General features: G+C 45.2%; 1 protein-coding gene across 2 annotated transcripts in view; it reads right to left on the reverse strand.

Annotated features, from left to right (window-relative positions):
* The window catches only part of FPGS (folylpolyglutamate synthase), an 86263-nt gene that overhangs the window by 13499 nt on the left and 52869 nt on the right, over positions 1-19895 (reverse strand). The window contains exons 1-5 of one of the 2 annotated variants that reach the window (XM_044305437.1): positions 5078-5265; positions 2842-2970; positions 2050-2103; positions 1316-1380; positions 204-318 (exon numbers count right to left, since the gene is read on the reverse strand). In XM_044305437.1, the coding sequence (XP_044161372.1) occupies positions 204-318; positions 1316-1380; positions 2050-2103; positions 2842-2970; positions 5078-5197 (483 nt within the window). In that variant the 5' untranslated portion in view covers positions 5198-5265. Of the gene's footprint in view, positions 1-203; positions 319-1315; positions 1381-2049; positions 2104-2841; positions 2971-5077; positions 5266-19895 lie in introns of those variants that run through there. The other variant, XM_044305438.1, reaches the window with a different exon arrangement.

Below are 19895 nucleotides of genomic sequence, written 5' to 3' on the forward strand. Positions count from 1 at the left end.
GAAAAAAATTGCGGACAAGAATAGGCATATTCTATTAGTGTCGGCGATGTGCGGTCCGCAAAATGAGGAACGCACACTGCCGGTGTCCGTGTTTTGCGGATCCGTAAAACACACACAAATGTACAATTTCAGGATCAGCTGATTACACTAGATATAAACTTCATATGCAAACAGCCAAGTAATCCTCCACGTCCGGGACTGACCTTGGTTTCTTCCAGGCGGTTGTACACTTGCCAGAAGTATTTGCTGAATAGCTCCTTGCTGATTGGCTGCCCATTGATCCGAATTCTCTCCCTCACCTGCACCAAGTGCGGAGAGCTGGGAGGGAGCCGAAGAGAAGAGAAATTAATAGACTGGAGTGGTAAAGCTTTCATCATCATTCTCACTATATCAGAACAAAAAAGGCTGTCTTGGGGTGGCTGTACATGGTGCGGATTTCGTGTGGAAAAAAAAAAAATAAAAAAACGCAACGTAGCAAAGGACCAGAAAAGTGTATGAGATTACACAAATCCCATGTAGACTTTGCTTTTCTTAGTTGCGGAAACTGATCTGCTGTGAGGATTTAGAAATCTGCAGCCTGTCAATTGTTGTTATCACTGAAGCTAGTAAATGTACCCTTTAAAACGTCACTTTTAATATAAAAGTTAAGACCCACAAACAAACGTGTAAATAATGTGAATATTGGGACAGATAACCTACTGGAACTTCAGATCAAGTCATTAGAGGCAAAAAACTGAAGCGTTACCGCCATGTGGTTACTCGCGATACCGTAGACGATAGGTGGGATGGTATTGAGAATACCCCGAATACGGCCACATGTTCAAATTTCTTGATTTTGTTTTAGAAGCCAAAACCAGGAGTGACTAAAAACGGGAGGTGTCGTATCTGCCCTTCATGCTTTCTCTTTTATGATCGACTCCTGCTTTTAGCTTCCAAAACTGCATCAGGAAACCTGACCGTGTGGTTGAGCCCCTAGGGCACTTTTACACCAATAACTTGCCCGTGTAAAGATACCCCCCAATTAAATACTCGTTTTGCCGTGTACAGAAGGACGTGCTTCCAACAAGCAATGAAACTTTATGGGGATGAACAACCGCAGTAGCGATCATTCATCCCTATAAAGTAGCGATGACTGCTGCATACAGATACTGGGGGAGATTTATCATATCTAGTTTAAGGTCTAAGGGGCCAGGGCATGACACAAGCGTTCTCTTGGCTGTTCTTAAATCCTTGGGTCATGCTCCGTCCCCTGCACTAAAAGCCTAACACCGTATCGGTTTGGTGGACTGTTCCTTTAACACAATCGCTTGCATACCTGTAGAATCCAGTCTTCAGGCCACAGTTTCTAAGAATTTGCTCAGTAAAGGCACAAGTGGACCCCTTTAAGAGATTAAAAGGTAAAGACTTAAAACAGCGACTCATATACATAAGAAAATGACACTTATGTAGCGATTACTAGACAGCGAGGACATAAAAAAGACTATAGACACCTCCTCTCCCACTCGAAGGGCAAGCGCGGATTTCAGTGCAGTACATGTAATGAAAGATTTCTGAGCGGATTTTCACCACGACTTCATCCATTTCAAGGTTACGGGTTAAGACCGCTGATAAATCTGTAGGTTACAAATCTGCCGTGTGTGCACCTACATCCTGGATGAATGTCTGTGGCCTGCTTTTTATATGGAGGTATACTATAATAAACTTTACCCCTGCTCCTAGATGCCCAGACGTCGGGGTTAAAGGGGTTTTCTGTGAATTAAATAATTGATGACCTATTCTCCGCATCCGTGAAGCACATGGCCAGTGCGGGCCGCAATATGGGCCACGACCGGCAACGTGTGCATGAGGCCTAAGAAATAGGGCATTGCACAACTGAGCACCTTTCCCAGTCTAAACCCCGGAAAGCTGGGTGGCCACCACTGTAGGGACAGCCAAATTAGTTGACACCCAGCTTTCCAAAAAACAGATATAGCTTAAAAATAAAATAAAAAAAAATAAATGTAATAACCGGACACCATGATGAGTCCGGCATCTCCCTCCATCACTCACCTTCCCCTTGGTTCCAGTAACATGAATTATGTTCAGTTGATCCAAGTCCTCAACCTGTAGAAACAGACCCAAAAAAAGGCTATGGAGACACACATTTCTGAGAGCTGGATACAGAAAACGGCAGGGGACGGCCCATCTCACACATTGGTGGCATACCGCTAGGATAGGCATCCCAATATCTGACAGGTGCACCCGACGCTAGAACGGAGCTCGTGAAGGAGAGCGGACTGTGCAAGCGCGGCCGTGCTCCATTCATTTCTATAGGCGTGCCGAATATAGCCAAACACGGGCTTGCTTATTTCCGTCAGCCCCATAAGAAGTGAATGGAGCAGTGGCAGCGCTTCCCATTCATTTCTAGAAACTTCCGAAAATATCTGAGCGCTGCTTGGCTATTTTCAGCACTTCCGTAGAAATGGATGGAGGGCGGCCAAGTATGCACAGTGAGCGCTCCTTCGCCGGGTCCGTTCTAGAGTGGGACTAAATGCGCCCAATGTACGAGATGGGACAACCTCTAAGATAATGGGGGAGATTTATCAAAACTGGTTTAAAGGAAAACTGGCTTAGTTTAGTTGCCCATAGCAACCAATCAGATTCAGCTCCAAGAAATGAAGGGTGGAATCTGATTGGTTGCTATGGGCAACTAAACTAAGCCAGTTTACCTTTACACCAGTTTTGATAAATGTCCTCCAATAGCATTATTTAAAAAAAAGAAAAACGTTAAGTGGCTGAGAAGGTGCCGAGCCTCATCACAACATGGCCGACATGTGAGCCTGTGCACACAGTGCGACTTACCCGCAGGCCGCTCCGCTCCAGGAACCCCTTCATGGCCACCAGCTGTTCCTGCGGGTCATTGCGCTGTCTCTTCACCTGATCCAAGAAGCTCGCATTTGTCTGCAGGGTATTGAGCGTTCGGATGGCATCCTGAGGGCAGAAACAGCAAAATCAGTACCTGGCTCCTCGCCAATTATCTGTGAAATGTTTTTTCTGTTAACACCACAGAGTGAAGCACATTATTTCTATTATATCTATTTTTATGTTCTGCTTGCGCATAAAAAAAATAAAAAAATATTCTACTGAACATGATTACGCAAGCGAATGGGCCCAGGCTGCAATACCAGGCACGGCCACAATACCATGGATGGCGCTGTGCTTCAAGAGGCTGCGTTATTTGTCCACAGCCTGCTGGTAGCTACCCCCACCAATGTGACACTGATGACTGATCCTGAGGAAGGGGTTATCAATATTCAAGAACAAATACAGATATTCATATAATTATACCTATTGAATATATTGGTTAAAATATAATACACAATATAAAATATACAATATCAAAACATACAAAATAAATTAAAATAAAATTAAAATATATAATAGATTGGTGAGGAGGCCTCCCGCCATCTCTGCTGATTGAAGAGGCTGCGGACAAACACTGTGGCCTCTTCAGAGACTACCGGCGCCGTCCACGGTATAGTGGCTGTGCTTGGTACTGCAGCCCGGGCCCATTCAAGTGCAGCAGCTGTGTAAACAGAACTATATTGGTTTCTATTCACTGACAGCAAGTAGAAATGTTTTTAAGAAGCAACTTTCCTTTGAAAGCGATTCAACCTTATTACTATAGGACGCCATGAAGTACGATACGTGGAATAGTCGCGATCGCTGAGTTACCAACACTTTACGTTTTTTTCCACTCTGGCATCAAAACTACGCATAAGTAACAATGGCACTTAACACCGGAGCTGCGGGCACACAGGCAGGCAATGTATATCGCTGCGTACTAATTCCCATCAGATGGGAGGCGCTGGCACAGAGGAAACGCCCCCCTCTCCCGCGCCATATCGAAGGATGGCAGAAGAGCGCCGCCATTCATCCCTCCCCCTCAAAGTCAACTGTGCCCATAGGTTCCACAAAAACATAAGAACCAACAGCAGTGCCCCAGTCAGTGGGCACAGACCCCCCCCCCCCCCCCCGGCAGAGAATTAGATTACCAGCCACAGACAGGTGGCGCCCAGGCCTCTCTTTCGCCATGCTGTCCCTGGTATTTACACACTGGCACCCAGCTACTATAGTACCTTATACTGGGGTGGCACGGTGGCGTGCATACTTGGCAGCCTCCCAAAAGCTATTATGCAACAGGCTCGGCTAGCCAAAAGTTCCTCCCACCGGGAATACCGTAATATGTCACACGCTGCCGCCCAGTCCTGCCCGCGGTAGCCCCAGGGCGCGAGTCCTTATAGGGACAGAAGTGAAAGGTGTGGATTTAAGGATTTCACATTATCTTATCTTTCGGGCACGACTACGTGGGGAGGGGGTAAACCTATCACCAGCGCCCCTCCCCCGGAGATCAATCCCCGAGAACTTGCTGACCCCGTAGTTAATCTGTAATAGCGTGCGGACAGAGAGCGCCCGCTCTACATACATCATATACAGACCTAAAAGAGGACTCCAACCTAAAAACCTGATTGTGAGGAGGGGGGGGGGGGGATGATCCATGACCCAAGTTCTCAAAACGAAGTCACTTGAAATCTCTGTGAAGTGACAAAGGGCGTTCACACGCTGCAGGTCTCTAACCCTATGGAGAGCCCCTTTAAATACGTCAGTGGCGTGTTTGGTTTTACACCCTTTTGGGTTATAAATTGAGGGAGACGCCTCCATATTACCCTGATGCCCCCTCAAAACCAACGTAACTAATACCCAGAGGGGGTCACATGTCCAAACGCACAGGGCAAGTTTTGCGCGGTCACATGACTTCGCCTCCACACATTTCGCAGATCCCTATGGTGGGCAGCGTGCCAGGTGTGTGTGTGTGTGGGGGGGGGGGGGGCCTCACCAGGTGTCCTGACACACTGTAACAAACTGCAAAGTGACTGACATGGGGGGGGGGGGGTGACAGGGGCATGCTGGGAGTTGTAGTCCTCCAGCCCATGCCTCTATGCACTGACATCAGTGAGAGAGTCATGTGCGGGGCCCCATGTGTGTCCCGCTGATGTAATCGGTCCCTCCTTCCTCTCCTCCCTCCATTGCTGGGTACCTGATACTCCATCCTGAGAGCCAGGGCGGCTTGGGCGCTCAGACTTCGGCACTGAGGTGGGACGCCGTGATATGGCAGCAGCCGGAGCACCGCGTGTAATGCCCGGTACCGTGGAGCCATGCTGGGGGCGCCAGACACACCCCCTGACCCCGCGTTAACCCAGAGAAAAGCGCAAGAAGAGCCGCCATGTTGAGTGTGGCAGCAGGAGACGTCAGGCGTGGGCGGTGACGTCATCGGGCGCCGCCCCCAAGCTTTTGGCGCGCAGTCACATTTACCTCTAGTTATGGTGGCTGCTGGGACTGGGGAACGTGTGTGACTGGAATAACTGTCATTTATAGCAAAATGACGACATTTTCTGTAGTAAATAATTGTACAGGGCATTCCTATTACCTGTATACATAACTGACAACATTAAAATAAAATTTTGGTACAGGTAGAAGAGGTGATATTACCTCAGAATATGTACCCACCCAATACAATTGATACCCCCTCCCTGTCTGTTCCTTAAAGGGGTTGTCCAAAATTGCAAATATATGGATGCGTTTTTCCCCAAACAGCCCCACTCCTCTCCGCAGTTCTTCCCCAAACAGCGCCACTCCTCTCTGCAGGTGGTGTGTGGTATTGCAGCTCGTCCCCAAAGGTGCAATACCGGACTGGTAGACAGCTGTCTGGGACCATGTACGACAGTCCTTGCATACAAGAATGATACATAACCCCATCACATATCATAATGGCAGACATCTGCCTTCCACATTGGCCAATTAGACTAAGGTGTACGGCAGCCGAGCCCAATGATTTCAGCGGGATCATCTGTATGGGGTCGTCCCGATTCCCTCCCCCACCATGTCAAATGTTGGGGAGATAAGGATTGGCCTGTTGGGATTTCAACTTTCCGATCCCTTGAGGAATTCGGCAGTGGTATATTTCTCATTGAAAACACATGAATACTCGGCCGAACCGTGCATGCGTGTGGGGGTGGGGGGGATGGGGAGATAGCTGTCAGCTGCACGAATCAATGGTCCAGGTCTCACCTCCTATCTAAAGAATGGGACCCCACCAGGAACGGAGAGCCTCTCCGGAAGTCCCATAGCAGAGAATGGAGAAGGCCTCGCATATCGGGGCGTGTTCTCCATTAATGAGGGGCCCAATGACATCTACGGCCTATCCTATTGATGGGACAACCTCTTGAAGTACAAGTTTCTCCTGGTTATACATTCAATATAGAATGAGGAGACGGCACATCGGCCCTCACAGAAGATTTGAGCACAGATGCCACACTAATTTGTGTGTTACCATCTATTATGGGGGGCTTTATAAATAACGAGGGCACTATGCGGGTCTTTATTTTTACAGGAGCCACTCCAGGGACCATTTTACTACTGGGGTCACTATGGAGGGGCAATATCACTAATGGGGGCACTTTAGGGGCATTATTATTACTAATGGGTGCACTATTATTACTGGGGGCACTATAGGGACAATATTATTATTGGGGCACTATATGATGCATCATTATTATTACTGGGGATGCTATAGGGACAATATTATTATTGGGGCACTATATGATGCATCATTAGTATTACTGGAGGCATTATAGGGGCATCATTATTATTACTGGGGATACTATAGGGGCATCATTATTAATACTAGGAGCACTGTAGGGGCATCATTATTAATACTAGGAGCACTGTAGGGGCATCATTATTAATACTAGGAGCACTGTAGGGGCATCATTATTAATACTAGGAGCACTGTAGGGGCATCATTATTATTACCGGGGGCACTATAGGGACAATATTATTATTGGGGGCACTATATGATGCATCATTATTATTACTGGAGGCACTATAGGGGCATCATTATTATTACTGGGGATGCTATAGGGGCATAATTATTAATACTAGGACCACTGTAGGGGCATCATTATTAATACTAGGAGCACTGTAGGGGCATCATTAATATTACTGGGGATACTATAGGGGCATCATTATTAATACTAGGAGCACTGTAGGGGCATCATTATTAATACTAGGAGCACTGTAGGGGCATCATTATTAATACTAGGAGCACTGTAGGGGCATCGTTATTATTACCGGGGGCACTATAGGGGCATCATTATTATTACTGGGAGCACTATAGGGTGCATTTTTACTACAGGGCACTATAAGGGTGCACAATTATCTTTACATAGTACTAGTATTTTCAGAGGGACTATCTATATGCACTGTTATTCCTGCAGTGGGTACACATCGGGCACAGTATAGGGGGTGGCAGAATGAGACTGTTGGGGCACAAGGATGATGGAAAAATCTTAAACTTAGAAAGCCAATTCTACACGTCAAGCCAGCCAATAAAATGTATGCTTACAAGTAGTCCGACAACACCCCCCCCCCCCCCCCATCGCATTTTTGTTTGTTTGTTTTTTTAACTTGGGAGCTCTTTCCGTAATACCGTCACCACAGAACATATGCATGTGTGTTTCTGACAACTGTCTCATTAGTAAGGCTAGGTTGACATTGGTGTCAGAGGCTCCATCACAGATTCCGGCGAAAACCATGACAGAGACCCATCAGACCCCATTATAGTCATTAGGGTCCATAGGGGCTATTGTGCAATGGATCTGGCACTGCTGTTATTTTCGATATTCTGTTCTTATGACGGAACACAAAATCGGAAGTAACTAGCGGTGGACTGAACCTCCCCTTGGATTTTGTGGGAAAGTGATTTATTTGCACAACCCTACAAATTCTGCCAAGGACACGAGGCGCGTAAGCAGAGAGCAAACACGTGAGTTAATCTTTGACTCTCACCTACTGAATAAGATCAGAAATGTATATGTAAATATTGCATTTTTGATGCATTTACGCACCGCACGGATTCACCGCGGCTGCCGTTCCGATGATTTTTTTCGGATCCTGGCTGGTTCTCCATTTCCTGGTCTAAGATTAAAGGACATCTGTCAGCAGTTTTGTACCTATAAGGGTCCATTCACACATCCGTAGTGCATTGCGGATCCGCAATACACCCGGCCGGCACCCTCATAGAAATGCCTATTCTTGTCCGCAATTGCGGACAAGAATAGGACATGTTCTATTTTTTTCCAGAGCCGTGGACCGGAAGATCTGTGGCGCGCTCCGGAAATGCGGATGCGGAGAGCACATCATAAAGAATTTTTAATCAATGCATTCCTATGAGGAGTGTTTAGCGTTAATGTGTGCATGTGTGCAACACTGGACTAGGAAGCACCTCTAGTGGTCGTCTGATGAGTGGCCACTAGAGGTGTTCTTTGGCAGTAATGTAAACAGTGATGGCCAGTTCGCAGTGTTCGCCAGTGAACACATGCGGGCTTGCCATCTTGACTCACAAGTCCGGTGATGCACAGGTAAGCCCTTACCTGTGCCGGGAGCCGGTCTGAAACAAATGCGGTCACCGGGAGCAGGCAGTTCCGAGAACAGGCCGATGAAGGCCCCCGGCGGCTGTTCTCGGACCTGCCTGCTCCCGGTGACCGCATTTGATTTCAGACCGGCTCCAGGCACAGGTAAGGGCTTACCTGTTCATCGCCGGACTTGTGAGTCAAGATGGCCATCACTGAATGTAAATACTGCCTTTTTTTCTGAAAAGGCAGTGTTTACATTAAAAAGCTTGCGGCTTCCGGTTCGGCGACAGCATGGTCGGCCGCTCCTGCTAGAGCTCCGCTCCACAGGCTCCGGTAATCACCTGCTCCCTTCCATGACCAGCAGTGTCTTCAGGCTAGAGCTGGGTTTATACTATCCTTGGACCGTTCCTACCATTTTATTAAACGATCAGGGAGCAGAATGAGACAAAAATCCCAGCAGAAGATGGCGAAGCAGTCAGCACCTACCTCCAAGATGGAGGATCCCACACAATCAGCTATACCTGAAAGCTCTTCATCAATCCCTGCAGAGGAACTATCGAACAATAGCATGGAGGAGATAAAAGTGGACTATAAACAGCTAGCATTCGAAGTAGCTGCTAGAATTCTACCCGACTTGCAGGACTCACTCTCGTCTACTGTGGTGGCACCCCTCTCCAACTTACACCAAGAGTTGGCTGATCATCATCGCCGCATAAGCGAGATGGAGGAAAAAGTGAGCACCCTAGAGGAAGAGGGCCCAGAGCTACGCAGCACTATCAAGGCGCTCATTTGTGAAAATCGCCGCATTAGCGATAAATTGTATGACCTCGAGAACTGTTCCCGACGGAACAATTTATGGTTCGTCGGCTTACCCGAGTCCCTGTCACCACAGGATCTCCTAGCTATATGCGAGCAAGATATCCCGAATGTGCAAAATCTTCCTGGTTTCTGCAAACTGGAAAGGGCGCACAGGATTGGCCCCCCTGCAGCAGGGCTACACCGGGCCTCACAAGACGAGCAGAGGCACCCTGCCTTGAGCCAGCGCCCCAGACAGGTGATAGCGACATATCTGGATTTTTCTGAAAAGAATGCAATTTTGAGAGCATACAAAAGTCCGGTCTGGATCTTCTTGTTCTTGGAGCCAAACACTAATTAGATATTAATCGAATATAGTCAATGCTGCTACAGGATTTTGCATCCACCATTTCATTTTCTGAAGTTCTGCCTGTGCATAGTGTTCAGAATGATAGGCAGAGGCGCATAAAGGAGTTCAACATATGGCTTGGTAAATGGTGTCAAGAGCAAGGATTTGGCTTTGTTTCTCATGATAGCTCTACTTGGAATAGAAAGGAACTGTACAAAAAAGATGGTTTGCATCTTTCTCTCAAAGGAACAAATGTACTTAGTGAACAACTCCAAGAATTTGCGAAAGAGTATTTAAACTAGGAAGGGGGGGCAAAAGAGTGAAAATAAAAGAGTCCAATTGCCCCCCGAAACAAGGCCAGAACAGGTCAGAAGCACAGAGGTTAAGAAATGATAAGCTCAGAGTCCTGTCTACAAATGCTCGCAGTTTAGGTAAAAAAATCAATGAACTTGGGTCAATAATGGCATCTGAGAATGTAGATTTAGTGGCTGTTACGGAGACATGGTTTAATGAAAGAAATGACTGGGACATAACCATACCAGGGTACTCTTTATACAGAAGAGACAGAGAAGGCAAGAAAGCAGGAGGAGTGGCCCTGTATGTGAAAGATAGCATTAAATCTAACCTAATACAAGTTGGTGAGGCCAACATAGAGTCAGTTTGGGTTACGTTGCAGATTGCTAATCATGCAGTAACTCGTGTAGGTGTGATATATAGACAACCTGATCAAGTTAAAGAACTAGATGATCTACTAGTTGAAGAAATAGCTAAAATGACAATGAAAGGAGAAGTTATCATTATGGGAGATTTCAATCTTCCAGATATAAACTGGAAAACCAAAATAGCAAGTTCTACCAGGAGTACAGATATTCTAAATTCCCTACTGGGGTTATCCCTACAACAAATGGTTGAGGAGCCAACCCGGAGGGAGGCCATTTTGGATTTGATATTCACAAATGGGGATTCGGTATATGATGTCATTGTAGGCGAAACCTTGGGATCTAGTGATCACCAGTCAGTGTGGTTTAATATAAGAACTGTGAAAGAGTCCCACCACACAAAAACAAAAGTTTTAGATTTTAGAAAAACAGACTTTTCAAAAATGAAATTAGTCATAAATGAGTCCTTATCAGACTGGAACGGATTACATGGAGTCCAGGAGAAATGGGACTACTTAAAAGGTGCATTATTGAAGGCAACAGAAAATTGCATTAGACTTGTCAGTAAAAGCAAAAAAAGGAAGAGACCACTGTGGTACTCAGCAGAAGTGGCCCAAATCATTAAAAATAAAAAGCTAGCATTTTGTAATTATAAAAAAAACCAGAGCAATGAAGATAAGGAAATCTACAAGATTAGGCAGAAAGAGGCCAAGCAAGTTATAAGAACTTCTAAAGCTCAGGCAGAAGAAAAACTAGCTCAGTCTATGAAAAAAGGGGATAAGACATTCTTCAGATATATAAATGAAAAAAGGAAATTAAAACAAGGAATAACTAAATTAAAAACAAAGGACGGAAGGTATGTAGAAGAGAATAAAGGGCTAGCCGACTGCCTTAATGAATACTTCTGTTCAGTTTTTACAAAAGAAAAAGAAGGAGAAGGACCTCCACTAGAAAGGATGACTATTAAATCGTTTGATGCATGTGTCTTTACAGAGGAAGATGTTCTAAGTTTGCTGTCTAAAGTGAAGACAAATAAGTCACAGGGGCCTGATGAGATACACCCAAAATTATTAAGAGCTTAGTGGTGAGCTGGCAAAACCGTTAACAGATTTATTTAACCAATCATTAGTAACAGGAGTCGTCCCGGAAGATTGGAAATTGGCAAATGTCGTGCCCATTCACAAGAAAGGTAGTAGGGAGGAATCGAGCAACTATAGACCAGTGAGTCTGACATCAATAGTAGGCAAATTAATGGAAACCCTACTAAAGGATAGGATTGTGGAACATCTAAAATCCCATGGATTGCAAGATGAAAAACAACATGGGTTTACTTCAGGGAGATCATGTCAAACAAATCTTATAGATTTTTTTGACTGGGTGACTAAAATAATAGACGGTGGAGGTGCAGTAGACATCGCATATCTAGATTTTAGTAAGGCTTTTGACACTGTCCCACATAGAAGACTTATCAATAAACTGCAGTCATTGAGCATGGACTCCCATATTGTTGAGTGGATTAGGCAGTGGCTGAGTGACAGACAACAGAGGGTTGTAGTCAATGGAGAACATTCAAAACAAGGTCATGTTACCAGTGGGGTTCCACAGGGATCTGTACTGGGACCAATTTTGTTTAATATCTTCATAAGTGATATTGCAAAAGGCCTCGATGGTAAGGTTTGTCTTTTTGCTGATGACACAAGGATATGTAACAGGGTTGATGTTCCTGGAGGGAAACGCCAAATGGAAAAGGATTTAGGAAAACTAGAAGAATGGTCAGAACTCTGGCAACTGAAATTTAATGAGGATAAGTGCAAGATAATGCACCTGGGGCGTAAAAACCCAAGGGTAGAATATAGAATATTCGACACAGTCCTGACCTCAGTATCTGAGGAAAGGGATTTAGGAGTAATTATTTCAGAAGACTTAAAGGTGGGAAGACAATGTAATAAAGCAGCACGAAATGCTAGCAGAATGCTTGGATGTATAGGGAGAGGTATAAGCAGTAGAAAGAGTGAAGTGCTTATGCCGCTGTACAGAACACTGGTGAGACCTCACTTGGAGTATTGTGCGCAGTACTGGAGGCCATATCTCCAGAAGGATATAGATACTCTAGAGAGAGTTCAGAGAAGAGCTACTAAACTAGTACATGGATTGCAGGATAAAACTTACCAGGAAAGGTTAAAAGACCTTAATATGTATAGCTTGGAAGAAAGAAGAGACAGAGGGGATATGATAGAAACTTTTAAATACATAAAGGGAATCAACTCGGTAAAGGAGGAGAGAATATTTAAAAGAAGAAAAACTACCACAAGAGGACACAGTTTTAAATTAGAGGGGAAAAGGTTTAAAAGTAATATCAGGAAGTATTACTTTACTGAGAGAGTAGTGGATGCATGGAATAGCCTTCCTGCAGAAGTGGTAGCTGCAAATACAGTGGAGGAGTTTAAGCATGCATGGGATAGGCATAAGGCTATCCTTCATATAAGATAGAGCCAGGGACTATTCATAGGATTTAGATATATTGGGCAGACTAGATGGGCCAAATTGTTCTTATCTGCCGACACATTCTATGTTTCTATGTATGAACAACACTATCAACCTCAGTTTATAAATATACAAACTCTGACCATCTGAATAAACATGAAATAAACAATAAAAAATCATGATTAAAAACAATCACAAATAATATCCCAGCAGTGTTGAAACTTAAAATCCCACCATACAATTACACAACCCTAGTAGTACTCTTAATTAATATTATTGTATGGTGGGATCCAGACCGGATTTTGTATGACATCATATCCCCTATAAAAGAGGGACATTCTAGGGGGACTAGTAACCACTGAGGAAGGGGTTATTCAATACCACGAAACGCGTCTGGTTCAAACCCCCCAAAGGATCACTTGCCAAGTGTGATGAAATAGTATTATAGGAAATCGCCCGTCCAATACCGTCTGCCGCACAATAGGTGACTTAAAGCTTGTCGAAGTAAAGATCGTGCATAACTATCGAGGTTCACGTGCAAACAAGCCTCCGGCGTGGGGATCCAGACGGAAGAAATTCGCAAACTCGCAAGACTACGGTCGATTTTATTGAAAGACCAACGTCCAGAGCAACGTATGGGCATTCGTTTCATCGAATGGTAAGACTGTTCGATTTTTGTATGCCGGCTTATGTGTGTTGGGAACACACAGCTTAGTGTTTCAGCGGGACGCGGCTGAGATTCTACTACAGCGGGACGCCGCTAGGATAATTCGTTGGGGAATAGCTTACAACAAGCTGTATATGATTTCCCAGTGACTAATCTCGTTCTTCTAAAGTGATCCATATGGGATTAAGACTTTTATCTGCATGCTATAAATCTTGATCGAGCAACCATCGATCTTTCCGATTCGAAGGCTTTATATTCCACACCTGTGAATGCTGTTATCGTGCATGTTGTTCCACTTATTGTTCGAAAATTAGCATAGGCATTTCATTCAACGATTTTTTTATTGAGTATTTTATCGACTTTATTGTTATTGTGATGTTTGATTGTTAATGTACTCGATTTTTATGTGATATTTTATTGTGCCCATAGGGTAGCACTTATTTTATATAATAAATTCAGTATTGGTCGAGATATCAAAGAGTGCCCAGTGTATTTTTGTTAACATTACTACCACATATGTTTCTTCTTAGGGGTGATATTCGCATTGGGTTTTACTTCAATTAAGCAAGAAACCTTCTGCAACGTCACTCTCTGCATTTACCTGATTCTACTAAGGAGTCTTTATGGAGGGTTGCTTGCTATGGGAGTGGTCGGGAAGGCGGGAAAACATGTTGGGAAGAAGAGAAGTACGGAATGTTATTTGTACATACGCAGTTTATGTGTTCTCTAGTTACGTGTTAATTACGTTACGTTATGGGAAAAAGTCAAAAGTCTGTCTCCAGGGTAAATTATGGGCCCCACTTTTCATGTACTCTGCTATATGTATCACACACATATCTTAAAAGATGACGAAGATCATTACGTGGAACGTAAAAGGTTTAAAATCGCCCCACAAAAGATTGATGGTTCTGAGACTCTTGAAACGACTAAAAGCCTGGTATAGCCACCAGGAGTCGCAGCTTGCTAAGAAAGATTTTGAACGTATGAAGAGGCTGTGGGTGGGTAGGGTCTACGGCTCCCCTTCTAACGGGAATAAAGGTGGGGTCTTGGTATTGCTCAATAAGAATTTAGTACATTCGGTCGACTCGCGTTTGGAGGATCAGGAGGGGAGATGGGTGCAGGTGGTTCTTAGCTCTCCATCGGAATCCTTTAGTATAACCAATATATATGGTCCGAATGGTCCTAGCATTGAATTCTTCGGAAAGCTGAGGTCCACGTTGCTCCAGAACTCACATCCCTATCAGATAATAGCTTCAACTTCAATATGGTGATATCCCATACAGAAGACCGCAGTTCAATTAGCCCTGACGGAATTCCAGGCAGAAGTAGAGATAAAACGTTAGGGAGAACTATGCAAGGATTGGGTTTACATGACGCGTGGCGTCACTTTCATCCTCTGGGGAGGGAGTTCACTCATTTTTCAGCGGTATATGACTCCTGGTCCCAGCTTGATTACTTCTTGGTGTCAGACCGGATACTTAAAAAAACGACTTCGGTAGTTATTGAAGATTTAGTCATTTCAGACCACTCCCCGGTATTGTTGAAAATTGTTAGTGCTATTCCAAAAGGAACTGACTTTCTGTGGAGATTCCCCTCTGACTTATCACAAAACGAATCCTTTACTGAACTTTTGAACCATTGGTGGGTAGAATATTTGGATGCTAACTCTGATGGTAGCGATATTCAGTTACTATGGAGAGCTGGGAAGTCAGTCTTGAGTGGTAACATTTTGGCCTATACCAGATCCCTGAAACAAAAGATATCATCCCAAATCCAGAAGCTCACTACTGTCCTTAGAATTCTAGAATTCTTACTTGAACTATAAATCAGATCCAACGGAATCTAATAGGCAAACTTGGTTAGATGCTAAATCGGATGATGATAAATGGTGCAAACAAAAAGAAGAATATTATGGGGTGAAAAGGGAAGCAAGATTCTTTAAGTTTGGGAATAAGTCTGGAAAGATGCTGGCATCTCTGGCACGGGGCCAGAGGAATCCCACAATGATTCCCAAACTGAAGAACACCCAGGGGGTCGTATGTACCCACCTGAAAGACATAGTTGAAATTTTAAGACATTTTTACAGCTCCCTATATACTGAGGAGAGGCGGGAATCGTCGAGCAACATATCTTGGATTGATTCTTTGCCTTTACCGCAGATATCGCCCGAAGATATGGCACCCTTGAACCAACCCATTTCATTAGAAGAAACTCAGAGGGTTATCAGACCGTTATCAATCTTTCCAACTCTCACTAAAGTGTATAACTAAATTATGCAGGGACAAATGATACCCCAAGATATGAATACGGCCTATATCAAAGTGTTACCAAAACCGGGTAAAGACCCCACAGACCCATCTTCGTACCGGCCAATATCACTTATAGACAATGACCTTAAAGGGAGTCTGTCAGCAGATTTACCCCTTTTTAACAGTTGCCATTATGCTGTAGCCGCAAAACAGACGATTAACACGGTACCTTTAAACGCTTTGGTGGACTTTTAAATCTGCAAAAAACGAACTTTGATGAGGGCTCGCAAGTGCCCAGGGCGGAGTCCACCGTGTTGGAGCCCAGGCAGCTCTGCCTCTTCGGCTCTTATCCCCGCCCAGCCTCCTCCTCTGCTCGCCTATCTGTTGTCTTTCCCCCTCAGCGAGATCCCGCGCCGACGCGATAACTTCCTTGGCCGGGGCATGCGCACTGCCATGCCCATTGCTGACACGGCATCGCAGTAGCTTATGCGCATGCCCCGGCCAAGGAAGTCATCGCGTCGGCGCGGGATCTCGCTGAGGGGGAGAGACAACAGATAGGCGAGCAGAGGAGGAGGCTGGGCGGGGATAAGAGCCGAAGAGGCAGAGCTGCCTGGGCTCCAACACGGTGGACTCCGCCCTGGGCACTTGCGAGCCCTCATCAAAGTTCGTTTTTTGCAGATTTAAAAGTCCACCAAAGCGTTTAAAGGTACCGTGTTAATCGTCTGTTTTGCGGCTACAGCATAATGGCAACTGTTAAAAAGGGGTAAATCTGCTGACAGACTCCCTTTAAATTCCTGTACAAAATATTGGCAGATAGACTGGCCCAATTCCTTCCAAAACTTATATCTACACACCAGGCAGGTTTAATTCAAAAAAGATCTGCAGTGAGCAACATAAGAAAAGTGCTGGCGGTCTTGGACAGTGTTAAAAAAAGATCCTCATCTTCACCCACATACAGCTTTTTTGGCTATTGATGCTGAAAAAGCTTTTGACAATGTGAGCTGGGTGTGGCTGAATAATGTACTGGATCGTATGGGATTTAATGGCAGTTTCAGGACATATATTTCATCTCTCTATAAGGCTCCATTCGCAAGAGTGTCCATCCCAGGATTTCTATCTCAGCCCTTAGCATTGCAGAAAGGTACAAGGCAGGGTTGTCCCCTGTCACCTTTACTTTTCAATATAGCTCTTGAACCCCTGTCGCTAGCCCTAACAAAATCGGATTCGCTCGCCTCTATAAAACATACATTATTTGCAGACGATCTGCTAGTGTTCTTATCTGACCCACAGAAAGAACTACCGAAAGTTTTGGACCTTCTTTTGGATTTTGGGCATCTCTCGGGCTTTAAAGTTAACGTTACTAAATGTGAAGTAGTGGACATCTCACCGTCCCAAACACTGAATAGGCAATACACCGGTCAAGATAGCCTCTCACTCGTTGAGGTATTTGGGGATACAGATAGGCAAAACTCCAAAATCTCTTTATTCCCTGAACTACCCCCCATATTTTAAAAAAATTAAATAAATCGGAGCTGGCGTTTGTTGGATCATCTAGAGTTCCACTCCACTTCAATTAATAAACAGTTCCTAATATGGGCTCAGACGGGTATAGTTAGGGTCTCCCACATGTGGAATGCGCTGGGAAGAAGATTCTACTCTTTCCAGGAACTCCAGCAAACCTATCAAATACCATCTGGTCATTTATTGGCATTCCAGCAAATCCTGGCATTCTTAAAATCTCGGGTTAGAGACATATCGGCTAAATTCCAGGCAAATCCGTTTGATACTCTCTTGAGGAGAGGCAACTCATCGTCTACTATATATGATTCCCTTAGGGACGTAGTTTCCAGGAAAGGGGAACTTATTGAAATCATAGTGTAAGGATTTTCCCTCCTTGACTGATCCGGAATGCCTTCTAGACGGCTGGAATTTAGTTAGGAGGGTAGTTAGTAGTGAACTCTGGAGAGAATCGCAGTTTAAAGGGATTCTGTCACCTCCCCTAACCCAAAAAACGATTTTAAAGCAGCCATGAAGCACAGCTTACCTTGATTAGGCTGTGCTCTTTTATCTTGTAATCCGTCCAGCAGTTTCTGCAAAAAACGACTTTTATTGATATGCAAATGTGTCCTGAAGGTGCCCAGAGGGGCGTTTTGTTCCTCTTAGAGAGCCCAGTACCGCCCCTCTTACAGTGCCCAGCCCGCCTTCCTTGCACTGTTTAACCGCCCCCAGCCTGCCATAGCCTCTCCTCCCTCTCCCTCACGCCGAACGAACTCTCGCACAGGCGCAGTACCCACTGAGGGCTGCGCCTGTGCGATCAGCAGGAGACTGAGGGCAGGAGCTTCATCCTCGTCACTGGGCATGCGCTGAGCCCAGTGACGTCCGATGCTCGCTCTTCCCTGCTGACTGAGGGAAGAGCGAGCATCGGACGTCACTGGGCTCGGCGCATGCCCAGTGACGAGGATGAAGCTCCTGCCCTCAGTCTCCTGCAGATCGCACAGGCGCAGCCCTCAGTGGGTACTGCGCCTGTGCGAGAGTTCGTTCGGCGTGAGGGAGAGGGAGGAGAGGCTATGGCAGGCTGGGGGCGGTTAAACAGTGCAAGGAAGGCGGGCTGGGCACTGTAAGAGGGGCGGTACTGGGCTCTCTAAGAGGAACAAAACGCCCCTCTGGGCACCTTCAGGACACATTTGCATATCAATAAAAGTCGTTTTTTGCAGAAACTGCTGGACGGATTACAAGATAAAAGAGCACAGCCTAATCAAGGTAAGCTGTGCTTCATGGCTGCTTTAAAATCGTTTTTTTGGTTAGGGGAGGTGACAGAATCCCTTTAAGATAATGCATAGGGCGATATATGGATTCCATTCTTTGAGAGATCCCTCACACAATGTGGAAGGGAAAATACCACATTGTCCTAAATGTCTGGCGCTCAATACGGATATAACCCATGGTCTGTGGCTCTGTCCTGATGTACAGACCTTCTGGGGAAAATTACTAGATGAAATGCAATCTAAAAGAAAATTAAAACTACCTAAAGATCAACAGCTTCTCCTATTTCATTCGCCTAAGGAGTCCCAAAAGACCAAGATACCAAAGGCGATACATGTATTAATTAATACTTGCGGCTAAAAGAAGCCTGCTCAGCCACTGGCTGTGTCCAGAAGTCCCTCCAATACAACTCACTTTTCAGTTAACACTGGGATGCCTATAATTGGAGTGGATGATAACGGAATTAAATATATCCAAGTTGACAAACTCTTTTTTTCGAGAAATGGAGGCCATATATGGAAGCTTTCTTGACAAGGGAGGAAACGAAGAGAGTTGTGAAACCCTTTCAACATACTGAATGGTTCCTGAAGTTGAGGGAAACAGATCCATGGTCTTTTCTCTTTACAAGGGTTATTTGAATATACAGTCCTGATCAAAAGTTTAAGACCACTTGAAAAATGGCAAAAAATCATATTTAGCATGGCTGGATCTTAACAAGGTTCCAAGTAGAGCTTCAACATGCAACAAGAAGAAATGGGAGTGAGACAAAACATTTTTTGAGCATTTAATTTAATGAAAACAACGAATAAACTGAAATATGCCACCTGCACCGGCTTCTCATAGGCTGCAGGCCTAGTGCCTGCAGCCTATCAGAGGAACGGGGAAGGAAGACACCTCTTCCTCCCGTGCTCCGCAGCACATCCATCTGTATCGCTGTCCTGAGGACGGCGATACAGATGACTATGGAGATGAGCGCTTCCACAATAGAAGCGCTCATCTCCCTGTGCCCTGCCGCCGCCGCCGCCCCCTACTTGTAACTAGGGCCACGCCGCCTGAGGTGATCGCCTCACTTTGCCTAATTGGTGGTGCGGCCCTGCTAGCTATTGGTGGTGCGGCCCTGCTAGTTAGAGTTAGTGTAGCCTCCCCCCTGCTTGGAGAAGGCTGTGTGATAGCGTTCAGGAGATCCTCTGCAAGACAGCAAGGATCTTGTCTCGGCTGAGACCTGATCACATACCCAGCTGAGCTCCTGCAGCCTCAGCTGGATGAAGAAGCAGAAAGCTACAGACAACCTCCAGAGTTCCAAGAAGAAAGCATCCCCTGAGAAACCATCTGAGAGCAAGTCCAGAGACCTAGGAGAAGCCATTCCTCCTCAGCCAGTCTGTCCCCATAAAGCAGAAGTTACAGAAAAGTGCAGAAGATTAATTCCTGCCACAATTACAGAGCTACTAAGCAGACAAATTATCCTGCAAGCTCCCC

Source organism: Bufo gargarizans, chromosome 9, assembly GCF_014858855.1.
Source record: "Bufo gargarizans isolate SCDJY-AF-19 chromosome 9, ASM1485885v1, whole genome shotgun sequence".
NCBI classification, from domain to species: Eukaryota; Metazoa; Chordata; class Amphibia; order Anura; family Bufonidae; genus Bufo; species Bufo gargarizans.